Source organism: Colletotrichum costaricense (assembly GCF_030867565.1).
Source record: "Colletotrichum costaricense strain IMI 309622 chromosome Unknown Scaffold_12.1, whole genome shotgun sequence".
Lineage (NCBI taxonomy): Eukaryota > Fungi > Ascomycota > Sordariomycetes > Glomerellales > Glomerellaceae > Colletotrichum > Colletotrichum costaricense.
Window position 1 is genome coordinate 801281 of NW_026848241.1, and position 17055 is coordinate 818335.

At 34.0% G+C, this 17055-nt stretch overlaps 3 protein-coding genes across 3 annotated transcripts; 1 reads left to right on the plus strand and 2 right to left on the minus strand.

Annotated features, from left to right (window-relative positions):
* Window positions 1–146: 146 nt before the first annotated feature.
* CCOS01_11219 (glutamyl-tRNA(Gln) amidotransferase subunit A) lies at window positions 147–2167 on the minus strand (the record flags this gene model as incomplete). Its single annotated transcript, XM_060459372.1, has 4 exons — window positions 147–1164; window positions 1237–1306; window positions 1364–1791; window positions 1854–2167. The coding sequence occupies 4 exons, from the start codon at window positions 2165–2167 to the stop codon at window positions 147–149; spliced, it is 1830 nt and encodes a 609-aa protein (XP_060310104.1).
* Window positions 2168–4042: 1875 nt separating this feature from the next.
* CCOS01_11220 (uncharacterized protein) lies at window positions 4043–5110 on the plus strand (the record flags this gene model as incomplete). The annotated part of the gene is made up of 1 exon (XM_060459373.1): window positions 4043–5110. One exon carries the CDS (start codon window positions 4043–4045, stop codon window positions 5108–5110), a length of 1068 nt encoding a protein of 355 aa, XP_060310105.1.
* A 105-nt stretch (window positions 5111–5215) lies between these two features.
* CCOS01_11221 (general alpha-glucoside permease) lies at window positions 5216–6507 on the minus strand (the record flags this gene model as incomplete). The annotated part of the gene is made up of 7 exons (XM_060459374.1): window positions 5216–5465; window positions 5530–5645; window positions 5726–5749; window positions 5814–5976; window positions 6037–6166; window positions 6239–6370; window positions 6504–6507. The coding sequence occupies 7 exons, from the start codon at window positions 6505–6507 to the stop codon at window positions 5216–5218; spliced, it is 819 nt and encodes a 272-aa protein (XP_060310106.1).
* Between the last annotated feature and the right edge of the window lie 10548 nt (window positions 6508–17055).

Sequence of the window (17055 nt, forward strand, 5' to 3'; positions counted from 1 at the left end):
GAACGAGGCTTGGTAAGTATGATTGAAGCTTGTGTACTTAGGAACAATTTCTATCCTAAATGTGACTTTCTGTATTTCTTTCGTCGCTTGGAGGCTCCTGCTACTTGACATTTTGCGCAATTTGAGTAGATGATCTCGCGGCTATTTCAATTACCCTTCGGCTCACGGCCGATGGGAATAGGTCTTTCCAAGTGTCTCAACCATTTCGGCCGCGTTCTTTTAAGCGGTGTATCTGAGGTGAGTTGTAAGTCTTCGATGGCACTGGCCCATCGCACGAGTTCTTCTTCTCCAAACTCAGTCTGCATGATTCCCAACCCAAAGGGCATGCCCGTGTCTGAATATACTCCTGCTGGGATCGTGATCATCGGGTATCCAGCCTGCGCAGCTATCTGATATGTTTGGGCTACTGAGATAGGCACGAGCAAGCCTGAAAGCGGGTTTCCAGTGTGGTTCAGTGCACCGTCGATGCCGACACGCGTGGTGGTCTGCATGTAGTTGAGAGCTTTCCAGTAAGTATCGTTCCGAATTCCTTGAGTGGCATTAGACATCAGGAATCCATCTTGCCCGGAGCGAAAAGCTGGTAGGCCGTGAAACACTTTGTAACGCCCAGACATTGTGTAGTTCCCATCAAAAGGATACCCTCCTTCGATTCCGTCGTTTTCGTAATTGAACTTGATTCTATCCTCAAGCGATCGCATCTTCGTGTTCTGGAGTCCAGAGAGGTATTTCTTGATGTTACGATAGAAGTCTACCAGAACGATTGTGTACTCTGATTTTTCGGGGTGGCCGATCTTGCCTTGCCAATTCCAATCCCAGCCTGCTTTATTCACAACATTCTCGTGATCAGTAATTTCAGTGAAGTTGACAATGGTACCGCCATTCTTCTGGATGAGAGTTATCAAGCTGCCAAGCTGTGCTTTGGTTTCTTCATTCGCAATAGCCCAAAAACTGTTCCACGGAATGCCGAACGTTGCGTTTTGCAGGCTAGTTTTGTTAGTCAGATATTGAGCGTAGCCTCCCGGTGGAGGTGTCTTTCCGCTCTGGGCTTCGGTGTAATTGTCTCTTGGATCGATCCCGTAGATAGCATCGAGGGCGTACACTGCATCGCGGACAGTTCGGCCGAAGGTGCCAACTGTGTCTTGGTGCTCGCACTCTGGTATGACTCTACATTCAACAGGTCAATAAAGGCTTATCTGCGCGGGGTATCAGTTATCTAGTGATGATTTATCAACGTACCCGTCTCTTGAGGTCAGTCCGACAGTCGGCTTGATGCCAACTACGCCATTCTTATGAGCAGGGCTGATTACTGATGCCGAGTTAGTGACAAATGCGCGTGATCAATGAAACAATGCCATAGCCTTACCACTGCCGTCCGTTTCTGTGCCGAGAGAAAAGGCGATCGCATTGGCAGCAACTCCTACTGCACTGCCGGTGCTACTTCCCATGGGATTGAAGACCAAGTTGTAGGGGCTTCGTGGCTGTCCACCCCGTGGGGAGTACCCTTCTGAATATCCGGTGCTCCGCATGTCTGCCCATTCGCTCATTGTGGATTTCCCAAATAGTACGGCTCCCGCTGCTCTCAAACGAGCGACAACGAAGGCATCGCGAGGGACAATGCTTCCCAATAGTGCATAGCTCCCAGCAGTTGTTTCCATACTGTCTTGTGTCGCAATGTTGTCTTTGACAGTGAACGGGATTCCATGGAGCGGACCGAGAACTTGGCCTGCTTTTCGTTGTTCGTCCCTTTTGGCTGCAATCGTCATGACGTCCGGATTCAATTGCATTACGGAACTATTTCGATGGAACTATTAGTTAGCAAATATGAGCTGGATATACAGCGTAGGAACGCTAACCTGATGTACTCTTGAGTCTGAAAAGTGCGTTGCATGTAGCACATGACCAGCTGTTGAGACGTCAAAATGCCATCCTCCATGGCCTTCTGCATCTGGTCGATGGTCGCTTCTTCTAACTTGAAGTTTCCAGCGCAAACGGGCATGGGGAAGAGTTCTGTAGTATTTTCATTCTGCAGCAGTGGGAACAAAGGAGTCACCAAGCTGGTGCTGGCCACAAGTTGGCCAATGGACGGAGACACAAAGTATGCTAGCATCAGCAAGGGTCCGGATTGATGCCACGCTGGGACTATGGACGGTGGTGCAGTTAAACGCATAGTTGCTCAGCTTAAGCTATCAGAATAGAAGATGATTAAAATGAAGTAAGGAAAGAGGGCCTAGTGCGAGAAGTCATCAATGGTTATCGTGTACGGAATCGGTGTATTATATAGCCAGCGTGAAAACCGGACCTCGAACTGCCACAGGACTCAGAATTTTCTAGAACGACTTGAAGGTCTTAGGCTTATACCATGCATTTCGCCGGATCTTGATGGTAATTGCAATTCTCTCCAGAGGTCCAAATCATCATTTCGGCGCTTCTGTTTTCGGATCCATCACCTTGTGGCTTTGCCTCCTTATTGGAGAGTTTGCGATACGCCGGTATCCCACTTTTCTTACAGCTTGTTTCCTTCAGCAAACTGCGGTCTTTGAGACATATGTGCATGTGGCTAGTGCTCGCTCAATAGTTTCAGCCGATTCACGCGTTAGCTGCATTCGAAAAACCCTTGCGTGGCTGGCTGAATGATTAGGCCAATCTTGCTAGTCCACAGCTGTCTCGCGCAGTGGTTGTCTGCGGCCTAATTTGTATTGTGTGTTACATACAACGCATTGAATGCATCCGTTGAACCTTGAGACCACTTCTTGTCCTTGAAAAACCAAGCGAATTAATTCCGAACGACCTCTTTCTGTGGTGAATCAATGTCTGCATGCTAAACGATTTGTCAAACCTCATACACCGTGAATTAATGGAAAAGTCTTCTGAGGCCAGGCGTAGGGCTTCTCCTAAATTAATTGTAGTGCCGATCTCATGAAAGTGGTGTTCCCAATACTTCCATGGCATTTGAACTTGATCAAAGTCGCTCAATTCAGAAGAATTTAGGCTCAGATTCAGATGTGCCGAAAGGGATTCAGGCACCAAGATGTTGAAGTCCTTACGCACCCATGAATGCATGACTTGTAGCGTCTGTATTCTGATTATGGCCAATCAATTTTCGTTTGTTGGACGCAAACTCATATTGCAACTTCCGACTTCTTTAAAAATTTGATCAGGAAGTTGCGTTAATTGGCGCTCAGGTCTGCATCACAACTGCGATCCTCTATCTCTTTATAGTCTCCCGTGGGCTCGTCCAAATCAAAGCCATCCAAAAGATCAGACAAGAACTTTTAGTTCACTATCAGATAAGTTACCAAAAACCTGCCCTAAATCTCTTTCTGTATTATCAACATGTGGAGAAGCACCTCACTCTCATACAATGTGTATGGCAACCAAAATGTGCTGAGAGATCAACCAAGGAGATCAATGATAATCCCAATCGATATACCAGTCGAAGAAAGAAGGGATGTTGATGGAATTCATCGAGCACCTGGATATCCGGTGTATGCCTCACCTGATTGCCTAGTAGAATAAGCTGTGCTGGGGTGACTGAAATCATTCCTGAAAACCACTAAAAGATGGTTGACAGACACATTGAACTTCCCGTGGCATCCCAACTTTGCAGATCAATTACCGAATACTATCAGTGGCCAGCCGTTGATGGGACGTTGCACCACGAATATCCTTGTCGTCAGCGACTCTAGTCTGAACTTAGCACACCAAATTAGCGGTCAATCGACCTCTCAGAGTCGGGAAACCGGACGATCCGCTTTATGCGCTCCATCAAGATTACGACCGAAGTCGCGAGTCTTCACCTTACAGGTCCGTGATGCCCCCGTCGGGTGCCACACCATGTTCTATGGGGCCCCGCAGCGGGTTCTAGACTGAGACTGACCGTTGAAGGACAGCGTCGCTTTCTTCTTTTTCTTCTGATCGTCCTTCATTTCTCCACGAGGCGTTACCGAGTACCCGGATCACCTTACATCCCCTGATCGTTAAAAGTCTCTTGCTCAATCGATTCAGTCCTTGAGACTCTCGCATCACCTCCAACGAAACAAAAATGGCGGAACCGACTCCAACTCCTGCCGCTTCGACTCCGGCTAGCCCCCAAATTGAAGCCGTGGCTGAGCCCGAGCCCGAGCCCGAGCCCGAGCGGCCCGCTCCCGAAGTGGAGGTAGAAGTCGATCGGGAAGAAAATGACTCGTCTTGGGGCGATGATGAAGCTTCTCGCGCCAGCACCTCTCTCAAGTCAGTCACGTCAACATACGAATGGAAGCATGGTCGCCGGTACCATGGCTATCAATCCGGTTCCTACAATTTCCCCAATGACGAGGAGGAACAGGACCGGCTTGATATGATTCATCATGTCTTCTTCAGATTGATGAATGATCGCCTGTACCTTGCGCCCATCAAAACAGAGGGGCTGAAGGTTCTTGATATCGGCACCGGCACGGGTATCTGGCCTATTCAGTTTGGTGACGAGCACCCCGAGGCCGAAGTGATTGTCGGGAACGACCTCAGCCCCATCCAGCCACAATGGGTGCCGCCGAATGTCAAGTTCATCATCGACGACGTTGAGCTAGACTGGGCGGAGCCCGAGCAATACGACTACATCCACTGTCGTTACATGGCAGGTTCCATCAAGGACTGGCCTCGGCTGGTGAACCAAATCTACGAGAACCTGAAACCTGGCGGCTGGGTCGAATTCCAGGAATCTGCAAACACTCTGTACTCCGAAGATGGCTCACTTAAGCCTGACAACGCCATGGTCCAGATGATGGACGGACTCATGGAGGCCTGTGAGAAGATTGGGAGAACAATGGACCCAGCACCATCCTTTAAGCGCTGGACTGAAGAGGCTGGTTTCCAGAAGGTGGGCGAGCAAAGATTCAAGCTGCCCATCGGCAGCTGGCCGAGAGACGCCAGATTGAAGGAGGTCGGCACGCTTATGGGAGTTAATTTCCTGGAAGGGGTAGAGGCATTCACTGCCGCGCTGTTCAAGGACGTTTTGGGATGGTCTCCAGAGGAGGTCACTGTCCTCAATGCTGGGGTTCGAGCGGCGGTAAGAAAGAGAGACATTCACCCCATCTTCGACTTCATTGTCGTCACTGGCCAGAAGCCTTTCTAAGTTTTAAGGCCAGAATCAACAATCTTGAGTGAGTTGGGTGACCTCTCTTGAGGCATTAGCAGCGCTGGGTAGACTATCTCAAATTATCATAGCAAAGCGCGTAATTCAAGAGTCCTGCTTCCGTGGTGTTGCTTCCATAACATCTTCGACATGATCCGAAGCTTCCTCGTAAGCATCCACGTGAGCCTTTGAAAATTCTCTAGCCGGGATCCCTCTTGCAAAGAGCATGTCCAACTCCTCGTACGTACGGCCTTTACACTCAGGTAGCCGGAAATATGACCAAATGAAGATGATCCCGGCGGTTCCCGCCCAGAAGAAGCCGGCCTTGCCTCTCAGATTCCACTCTGTAGGGTTCCTTCACATCGTCAATAAGCATCTGTTTTCGCGATTAATATCCGTTTCAGCGAGGTGGTACTCACATCATGTAAGTCTGTAGGACTTGTGAGACAATATTGACAAGCTGGTAGGCATTTCGCGATAGTACGACTGTGAGTGGACGAAGCCGAACCGAAGACGTCTCGCTGATGACGCTATACTGTTGCCTTTGTTAGGATCCCTCTTCCTACGTGCCAGGTTGACAGGGAGACTAAAGGGACTTGGATCTCAGTGACGTACAGTAATAGGTCCAATGGTGAGAGACTGTAGTCGTCAGCTTCGCCCTTTTGATTTTGGTATTTCTGATGTAACGGGGAGTCTCACTCACGTAAATAAAAAGCCAGAAGACACAAAGACCGCCAGATGGCCAAAGACCCTTCTCACCAGCGGACACGTCAAGAATGCCTATAATGAACAGGATAACAGTGAGGGCTCCAATCCCAGTAACATAAATCGCACGTCGTCCCCAATGAGTGATGAGCCACCATGATCTAAACATACAGAGTTAGCTCGACCTCAATTATCGGACTTTTTAACACCGGGACTCTTACAGAACGGTCCCAAGGAAAGCCATCCCCTTTGCTCCCAGACTCAGTTCGAACGCATTCGCAGTCTTCATTCCCGCGGTAGTGAAGAAGTACGTCGGAGTGTAAGCGAAGCTGCTGCCAGACATGACTTGGCCTGCAAACGCAACACAGCATATTTCGGTGCGTCGACGATCAATTCCCTTGAAGCAATCAAGATATGTCACACCTCTTGTCACGCCAGATTCGACCTTAGTTGTGTGAACCATCATTGCTAGCTGGGCATTGATTTGGTCTTGAGTCTTGTCGCCACTGAGCCGCTCGATGGACCGTCTAGCATCCTCGAGGCGATCTTTTCGGACTAGATACCACGGACTCTCAGGTGCCAGATATGAAACAACCATCAGAGGGACAGGCCAGAGCTTGTGACGAGGTTTCTATTAGGTGGTGCGACTTGACAACTAGTACCAGGTAGACTCCCAGGGCAAACTCACCCATTGAATAGCGAAAGGGATCCGGTAAGCCATCTCGCCTTCAATGCTTAGACAACCGCGGAGGACACCAGCAGCAACAAGCTGACCTGTTGCCCAGCAAAGATTTACCTGACTCGGGTTAGTCGTGACACTTGATGGCAGCCCATAGATACAACGTACATATGTAGTCATGTAACCACGAAGGTTCGTGGGACAGACTTCGGAAGCTATGGCATGGCCAGTCAGTAGTTGTCGGATTAGAAGTCTAATTCGACCGCGGCATACAGCTAACTACGCAGGGGCCAATTAGGGGCCCTATTTATAATTATCGTAGCTAGCCTAACCTACGGTTAGAACCTCCTTTTTATACTTATATAAATATTTATATAGTTTAATTAATCTCTTTATTAACCTATAGTTCGAACTAACTACCCTATAATAAGGATATTAATACTAATTAGTAGTTAAATTCTATTATTATAAATTAGTAAAGTATCTTACTATATAAAAAAGACGACCTCTTAATACTATATAAAATAAGAGATTTATACTAATTATTTTTATAGAAGTAAACGAAAAAGGAGGCAATTTTTAAATATTATATAGAATTAAATAATCGTAGCCCCTTACTACTTATAAGAGGTTAACGTTTACTATATTAAACTACGTTAATTAATAAAACTGTTTAAATAACTAGTCTTTTATTATCGCTTTAAATAGCTTTTTTACTAAATAACTTTCCTACGGCTAGCCCGTAATTAAAAATTAACTAGCTAAATTAGTAAAAAGAAATACTTACGTAATAATTACTTACCTAATTAATTAGCGTAATAAACGAGCTTAATAATACGGTATAAAAAAGTACCGCGCGATTAAAAAAAAAGATCTTTAAATATAAATATTTTTAATAAGCGTAATAAGAACTTATATAAGAGTTATTAAGCTAAGAGATTTATAGTATATAAAAAGGCCTAATATTACGAGGATTTTATAAATACGACCTCGAAGCTTACGATCTAAATAATCTCCTCATAACCCCTTTAACTACCCCCTAAGTATTACTTAAGAATATAATATAAAAAACGGTTTAATAAGGGAGGAGGAGATTTAGAGGTTTTAATAATATTAAGTTAAGAGTATCGTAAATCTTAGAGATTAATTTAAAAAAAAAGCGGCTACCCTAAAATAGTTTTACGACCTCTTATTAAAATTATAATTAGCCTAAAAAAAGGCTAAGAAAACGAGGATTTAAAGGGGAAAGAAAAGAATCCTTTAAAGGGCCGCTAAAGAGCTTCTTTTTTATATTAGCTCCTAGTACGAAATTACTAATTTCGAGAAATTAACTAAGTAATAAAAAGAATTATTAATAAGTAATAATTACTTAATAATAATTAAGCTACGAAAAAGACTACTTAAGGGATATAAAATAGGGTACTAAGAAGTAGCTAAAAAAAAGATTTCTAAAATAATTAACTTTACTTAGTACGAGCGACAAAGTAGTAAGTATCTTTAATAAATTTTTTAAATCCTTAATTTTATAAAAAAGAGGGCTTAATTTTACTAACCTTACTTAATAACCTACCTAGCTTCTAATAGCCTACCTAGCTCCTCTACGAGCCGCCCGGTATTTATTTTTAACTATTTTTCTAAAATACTACCCTAAAAAAAATAAGTCGAGAAAAAAAGTAATTTAGAAATTACGGAAAATACGAGGCTTAAGAAGTTAGAAATATATAGAATAATAGAAATTAGTAACTAATAAAGATCCCGAGACTAATTATTATATCTTTTTATAGTAATATAAACGTCTACTACTATTATTAAAAAAGGAGCTACTAAAGCCTATTTTTTTATATTAAATAAAAAAGAGGATTTTAATAAGTACGATAGTTAGTAATTTAGAAAAATAGTAATAATTACTAAAAATAATAAAAACGAGAGTAGTAGCGAGATAGTAAAAAAAAGCGGGAATTATTTAGACTTTAATAAATTCGTTAAGTAGTAAAAGTACGGATTTATTATAGCTAGCGCGCGGATTAAATATATTCTTATTAAAATTAAATATATTAATAATTACTAATATAGGCATAAGCTAGAGCACGACCCTTAGTAAGTTAGGGTAAAAAAAAAAAAAAAAAAACCCAATCTTAGATAGAATCCTAATCCTTTATAAGTAAGTAAATATTAACTTAAACTATTAGGGGACGTAAATATATAAGATCACAAATTAGCCTAATAATAAATAAATTAACGTAGTATTAATCTATTTAACTAAGGTTTATAAGAAAAAGGGGTTATAGGGGTAACCCCTATTTTATAAAATTATAAACGACCTTAGTTATTAATTAAATAAATAGTTCGCGAGCATAAGCTTAGGAATTACAAAAGTAGTTAATAAATTCTTCTATAGGCGAGGGGTATTATTAACATAATTATAATTATAAGAACTATACGAAATCTTAGTAGTAACGATTATAAAAGAGGAATTCGTACTATAAAATATTATAGCTAGCTAGTCGTAATAAATATATTAATAAAAATTAAGGCTACGAGTACTAAGTAAATAATATTATAGTTATAAATAGCTTCCCTAAAGCTATATTTATAAGTCGTAAAATAAGTAAGGCTTTAGTAATTAATCGTAATCTTATTAAAAGGGGTTCTTAGTAAAAATAGCTAAAAGTAATCGTAAGATCTAATACTAAGTTAATTACTAAAAAAGCTATAAGAAGTCTATTCTTAAGCCTAGCTTAAGTCTATACTATATATAAGTCCGTTTATAAATATATCCTTTATTAATAATTACTCTTATTTATTAAGTAATCGCTTAGTAAATATTAATAAGTGCTTACTTAGAATAATTATAATAATTACCTTATTATATAATTACTACTTCTTATTTATATATAACTTATTTATAGTTCTTCCGTTCTATAAGAATTACTTTATATTCCCATACTCTTATATATATAGTATACCGTAGCTACCGTAAGCTTACGGGGCGGGCCCTAGTTTTAGTTATATATATTAGGTCGTAATATAGAACTAGGTATAGGTTAATAGAGCGTATAATCGCTTTAATAAATTTAAAAAAAGGGTAAATAACCTAGATTTCCTTTTTATAATTATTAACAGTAATTTATTATTATAAAAGGATATATAGAAATAAAATATAATATTAGAAGTACGATAATTAATAATTCTACTTATTTTAATTTATAGCTCGTCGCTATTATTAATACGAAATTTAGTATTAATTAGCTAATAGGAAAAGAAATAGACGACCCGAAATTATTAATAATACGTAGTAACGCAAGGATCGTATATAAATACTAAAAATATAGTAGTAAATATAAAGTAATTTATAAATCTTAAAAAAATCTTCTTAAAAAAGAAATTATACTCTAGGGGGAAGTACGAGGTTTTATAAAAAACCCTAACGATATTTTATAACTATTATAAAAAAGTCGGGATTAGAGAATACTAGTATTATTTAGTAATTAATATTATATTTATAAGCAAAGCTTCTAATTATTATTATAAAATAGTACGTAATTTTAATTAGAACGACTTTCTTAATATTATTAACGTAATCCGAAGCCGCTTTAAGACTTATAATAAGAATCTAGAGCTCTTATTTAAATTATAAGTAATTTCCTTCGTATTTATAGTTAGAATAATAAAGAGTAAATTGCGAATAGAAATCTTAAAAGAGCTTATCGATCGAATTAATAAGCTAGTAAAAACCTAGTTAAACGAGGGGATTAACGAGCGGAAAGTTAAATATTTTTATATTATAGTCTAGTGCGTATTAAAAATAAAAATAACCTTATACTAAGTACTTAAAAACTACGAGACGCTTTACTTAAGGCTAAGATCTAGCTTTAATATTAAAGCGAGAATATTACGCTAAACCTACTTCTAAATATACGACGGCCCTTATTAATAGTATTAAGTTAACTAAATATATAATAAAAAAAAAAAAGAGACTAAGTATAGTAATCGCTAATAAGGAGGCCTAGATTCGTTAAATAAATAAAAATTTAACTCGTAAGTAGGGTAATAAAAAAAGCAATACTTTATTTATAAAAAAAATAGATATTAATTAAGTAACTACTCTAAGAAAAAGCGTATTAAATTATATAAATAATATAAAAAGTCGAGGGTAATAAATAATAAAACTAGCCCTTATTAGTTTAGCTAATTCCTCGTTATATATAAGGGTAAATCTGGGGGTACGGAACTTAGTAATAGTAACTAAAGTAACGGCCTAGAGTATCCGCCCCCTTTAAAAAATTTAAAAAATAAAAAAGATCTCGCCCCTTATATATTACGGCCAGCTAGTCATAATAAATATATTAACAAAAGTTAAGGCTACGAGTACTAAGTAAATAGTATTATAATCGTAAATAGCTTCCCTAAAGCTATATTTATAAGTTATAAAATAAGTAAGGCTTCGGTAATTAATCGTAATCTTATTAAAAAGGGTTTTTAATAAAAATAGCTAAAAGTAATCGTAAAATCTAATACTAAGTTAATTACTAAAAAAGCTATAAGAAGTCTATCCTTAAGCCCGGCTTAAGTCTATACTATATATAAGTCTCATCCCTAAATATATCTTTTATTTTTTAAGTCGTCCTCGATTATTCTAATCTAAAATAATCGTTTAGCCCCTAAGTCGTATTAAATTATTCTAATTTAGAATAATCCTTATTTTATTAGTACGTAACTTATTTATAGTTCTTCTATTTTGCGAGGAGTAGTTATATCCTTATTTTACTTATATATATAATATACTTAGTTACCGTAATTAGTAAACTAGCCTCTAAATTAGTTATATATATTAAGTCGTAATATTAACTTCTCCTCTTAAAAGTCTAGTCCCGTAAACCTATATAAATAAGTAGTTATAGCCTAGGTTAGGGTCCGTTAAGTTTATTTCCGTAATATTTTAATACTATATTAAGTCGTATTTAAAAATTTAATCTTCGTAAAAGTTATAATAATAAGATTAAGTATAATCGTAAAGCCCTTAGTATTCTTATTAAGTATAGAAGTTACGACGTAATACCGTATTTTCCTTATTTTTAGTATAACTGAGTATATAAAATAAACTTATTGAATTCTAAGTATTATAATAAGTGCGCTACTTAGGGTTTATTAAATTATAATAGTAATAACGTAGCGAACGCCTATAAGTTCTTTTTTTTTCGTTCTTTTTATAAGACGCTAATTTATTATAATAAATCGTTATTTTAGGGAGTAAAAAAAAATAGAGGTTAAAGAATAAGAGGCTAAAGAGGCTTTAAAAGTCTTATAAACTTAACTTATAATTACTCTTAATTATTTATCTTGCTTAAAAAAGTAAAAGCGATTTCTTAAAAAGCGTAGTTTAGATCTTATCCGTTATAAAATATAGTTAGTTAAAAAGTAAGAGGCCGAAGAAAAATTTTTAGAAGTATAAGAGACGCGTATCGTAAAGGATTTAGCTACTTAGAGTACTCTAAATAAGACTAACTAATCTTCTTTTAGTACTAAATTTATAGATTTAGGGTTTTTAGTTACGAGCGAGCTTTCCGGGGCTTAGCTATTTTTTTATAATCGTTAAAAAACTATTGGGCGTTTTAGAGGTTATTGTATAGTTCCTATATATTCTCTTTATATCCGTAGTTTTTCTATTTAATTAAGAATTCTCATATCTTATTCCTAACTCTATAGTTAATAATTTGTTTAACTTCGTATTCTAATTAGTTTAGTTCGATAATAATATAATCTTTTGTATATAAACCTTTTAATATAGGCTCGAGTAGTAAAATATAAAAAATAGAGTAGTATTATATTGTATTTAGTAATCTTAATTCGTAATTAATTAGTAAAAATTTTTTAATAATTTTAAAAGGTCTAAGCTTTTTATAGTTTAATTTATTACTTAGTCGTTTTATTTTAATATTATAGTAAAAGAAGTAAGTACTATCCCCTTTTTTTAAAAATAGTCCTCTAATTTTTAATCTATCTATATTTTTTTTTATATATTATTATATAAACTCGAGGTTTAGTAAGGCTTATTTATAGATTTTTTTAAGTTTACTTACGTCTATTATAGCTTTTATAGCTTATAATCCTTATCGTACTTCTCTATATACTATTAGCTAAAATCCGTAATTAAGGTAGAACGGGGATTCTCTTATACTTTTACTAATTATATTATTATATACGAACTAGGTTATTAATAAAAGCGCTACTTAATTATCCTAGTCATAGTTTATATAATAATAAAAATATATTTTAAGGATTTAATTAATCCTTTCTATCTATCTATCGGTTTATAAATAAAATAATATTAATAGTTTATAGTCCGTACTAAGTTACGAAATCAGAAATTTCTAAAACTTCGAAATAAATAGCTTATCTCTATTAGAGATAATTTTTTTTAATAAACCGTAGTTCGAAAGTATAACCTTAATAAATATATATACTAAGTCTTCTATAGTACTTAATTCTTTATAAGGAATAAAATAAGCAAACTTAGTAAGTTAATTAACTATAACTAAGATACTATCGTACTATACTTTAATAAATAGTTCTCTAGACTTTAGTAATTTAATAATAAAGTCCTATATAATTAATTACTATACTTCTGTTAGTAATTATAATAGTTATAGCTCGTTATAAGGCTTATATAAGCTATTCTTATTTTTTTTATAAATTACGTAATCCTTAATTACTTCCGCAATTTTAGCGTATATAGCAAATTTATTATAATATTAATAAATCCGTTTTTACGTTTTAATAACTCCTTAATAACCGTATACTAATATACTATAAATTTCTATAATAAGCTTAAGGGTTATCCTTCTAATCGGGCTAGTATTAATCTTTTTAATTATTATAAAAAGTTTTATAATTAGTATAAAACTACCGTCCTTTTTTTATTTAAAAATAACTTATATTTTTTTAAGGACCGTAACCTTATAGTTAGGTCTTTTACTAAGAGCGTCCGCTCTATTATTTTCTAAACCTTTCTAATAAATAATTCGGAAGTTATACTTAAATAGGAATTCGCTCTATTTAACTTATCGTTTATTTAGGTTCTTATTTATTATAAAGTTTATAAGGTTCTTATAGTCTATATAGACCGTTATTTCGTACTTAGTTCTAGATAACTATAGTCTCTATTCTTAAAATACTTCGATAATTACTATTAGTTCTTTATTATAAATTTATTAATTTAATTTTGTTCCGTAGAATATTTTAGAATAAAAATAATATAAGTAAAGCTTTTTTTATTCGTTTCGTTATCCTAGGACCGCTCTTATAATAAAGTTTAAAACGTTAATCTCGATTTTAAAAGGTTTCTAAGGGTCTAGGATTATAATAACTAGTTCGGAAACGATTATATTCTTAACTTTAACAAATACTTCTTTATACTTAGGGTCCTAAATAAATAGGGTATCCTTTCGTATTAAGTTATTAAGAGGTCTAACTATACTAATATAGTCCTTAAAAAATCGTTAGTAAAAGTTAACGAATCCTAAGAATCCTTATATATCTTTAACGTTCTATAATATAGGCTAGTCCCTAATTACCTCTACTTTTAATACTTATATATAGATTTATCCTAATATAATAATATATCTAAAGAAGTTTACTTTTTATACGTAAAACTCGTACTTAGAGGGCTTAGTATATAGTTTAGTATCTTAGAGCTTCTAAAATACTATATAAATATATTTTTTATATATTTCGAAATTAGAAGAGAAAATAAGAACGTTATTAATATAAATAATAATAAAAATATCGACGTATTCTTAGAGTACGTAATTAACTATTATTTAAAAAGTTATTAGAGTATTAATAAGTCTAAAGGGTATAACGAGGTACTTAAAAAGTCCTCTACGAGTTCGAAATACCGTTTTCTATTCGTCTCTTTTTTTAATTTAAATTTAGTTAAATACTTCCTTAAGATTTATAGTAATAAACTAGTTAGCTCCGTAAAATAAATCTCTAAACTTAATAATAAACAGTAAGGGGTAGCAATTCTTTTTTATAATTTCATTAAGTTTCCTATAGTTAATAATAAGTCTTAATTTTCCGCCCTTTTTTAGTATAAAGAATAAGGGGAATCCTACGGGAGAGTTTAATAGTTAAATATATCCCTTCTCAAGTTTCTTATCGATATATTTATTAAAATACTCTTATTCTTCTTAATTTATTAAGTATATTAAATAGAACCTAGGTTATGTTCCTTTTTTAAATTCGATTTTTATATCCTAATTACTATGTTTTAGTAATCCTATTTCTTCGGGTTTTATAAATAATTTCGTATATATCTAGTACTCTTCGGGTATAGTTTAGAGTCGTTACGATCTTCAATTATTAGTACCAGTTACGAACTTCTTAGAACTTTTTACTATTTTAATAAAAATTATATATCGTATTTATTCTCGTTTTTTAAGAGCTACTAAAAATCTATTTAAACCCTTTTTCTTTTTAAGTCGTTTAGTAACTAAACTTTTTTAGAAAACCTAGTTAGTAATTTAATCTATCCGTAAGTTATACTTTCGTAACTACGAGATTCTTAAGATAATATCGATATTTCCGATCTCTATAATATTATATTATAATTATTTTTATTAATTATTAATATATATTAAAAGATATACGGTTTCCTAATTAATATATCCGTAGTTATAATTAACTCGTTCTCTTTCTACCGTTTATAGTTAATATAAGTTATCCTTTTATACTTATAATAAGTTAAGTTTATTTACTATTCTTAATAAAATATAGGTTTCTTATATACTACTATTAATAATAGCGTTTAGTCCTCGTCTATAAATATCGAAGTTAATTTATAAATATACGTTATTATATTATTTAGTTATATATAAGAACTTTTTTTTTATTCTCGCCTCTCGTCGTTCCTTCGTAATTAGCTTTCTTAATTTTTTAATATACGCTTCTTTTATTAAGTACCTTACTTATATAGTTCCTATTATTCCCTCTATACCTTAGCCTTTCCGATATAATAAACTTAATATTAGTTATATTTATAATCTTCCTATTCTATATACTCACTATTAAAGTATTTTATAAAAAAGCTAGGGTCTAGACCGAATATTACCTTATTATTATTATTAAAACTTAGCAACGTCTAGCTAAGTAGTTAGTCTTCTATATAAATATCCTTAATAAGTTTATTATTATATTTTCGTAAATAAAAACGGCTATTTTATTTATATACGAAGTACTAAAAGTATTTATTATCTAAGTATTCTACCTAAAATAATTCCTAATAAAAGGGGTTTTCGGGATTGAGCAAAAAATAATCTTTATCTATATAAGAGGTTATTATAACCTTCTTACGTTCTTTAGTTTTATAGAGCTAAATAGTTTAGTTATCCTTAAATAAATAAATATATTTATACCGTAGTTCGTCATTATCTTCTTTAGAATTAGTATTATTAATACTAAGTAGTACTTTATAATCAATTTCTATCTAAGTACGTTATTAAGTAACGTTACGAGGTTCGTCCGAATTATAAAATAATTCTATTTTATTAAAATAAAAAGAACTAGTTCCTATATTAATATTTTCTTCTTCCCTAAGGTTAAAGTTAATTTTTCTTTTCTTCATAATTCCGAAATTAAAAGTCGGTCTCTTAAGTACTTTAATCTTATCTTTATATAAAAAGTCTTCGAGCTATTCCTTAACTTTATAAATAAATTTTTTATTACCGTCTACTTTTCGTATTATATAAATAGACTTAATTAGGATCTTACTTAATTTAAGTCCTTTTTTAAACTTAGTAAATTATTTTTAGTTTATATAGTTTTATCGTACTATATAAACAAGGCTACTTATAATTTCTTTAATATTAGGTCCTCTTTTTTCGAATTTAAAGAGTTACTCCTTTATACTAGTTAAGAATTTTTACTTAATTTATCCTTTAAAAAAGTAAAATATATCCTTTATAACGGGGTCTATTTTAGCTCTCTTCTTTATATTCTTATAAATCTAAGAGAGTATAATAATATATTCGATATTATTCTTTTTAAGAGTATAAAGTTAATAAGCGGGTATCTTTTTTTCTTTTATTACTACTACTAGGGTTTTAATAAAAAATAATATAGTATTATATCCGGATCGTTTTATATTCTTTAGTTATTTTAAGTACTATCTTATTTATTCCTTACTATTTTAATAAGTAAGGTAGCTATTATTATAGTAAACTATTTATAAAAGTTATTTATAAGGGACTTCCTTACTTATAATATTAGCTCGTTTTTCTAGAATAGGCTAGTATTAAATACGCTTAAGTTATTAGTAATCTCTAGTTATATATCCTAGCTTATTGTAGTTATAGTATTTAAAGTCCTTTTTTCGCTATAGTTCTTTACGTTTAGTAATACTAAAGTTTATAAGTCTTCCGTATTATTTATAAAACGTACTTTATTATTACTAGTTTCTTAGGTTATTTTAATAATTACTTAGTAATTTACTATAATTCTAATATCTTTTATTAGAGTTAGCTTAAGGGCGTCGTACCTCTCCCTTTTCCTTACGTCGTTT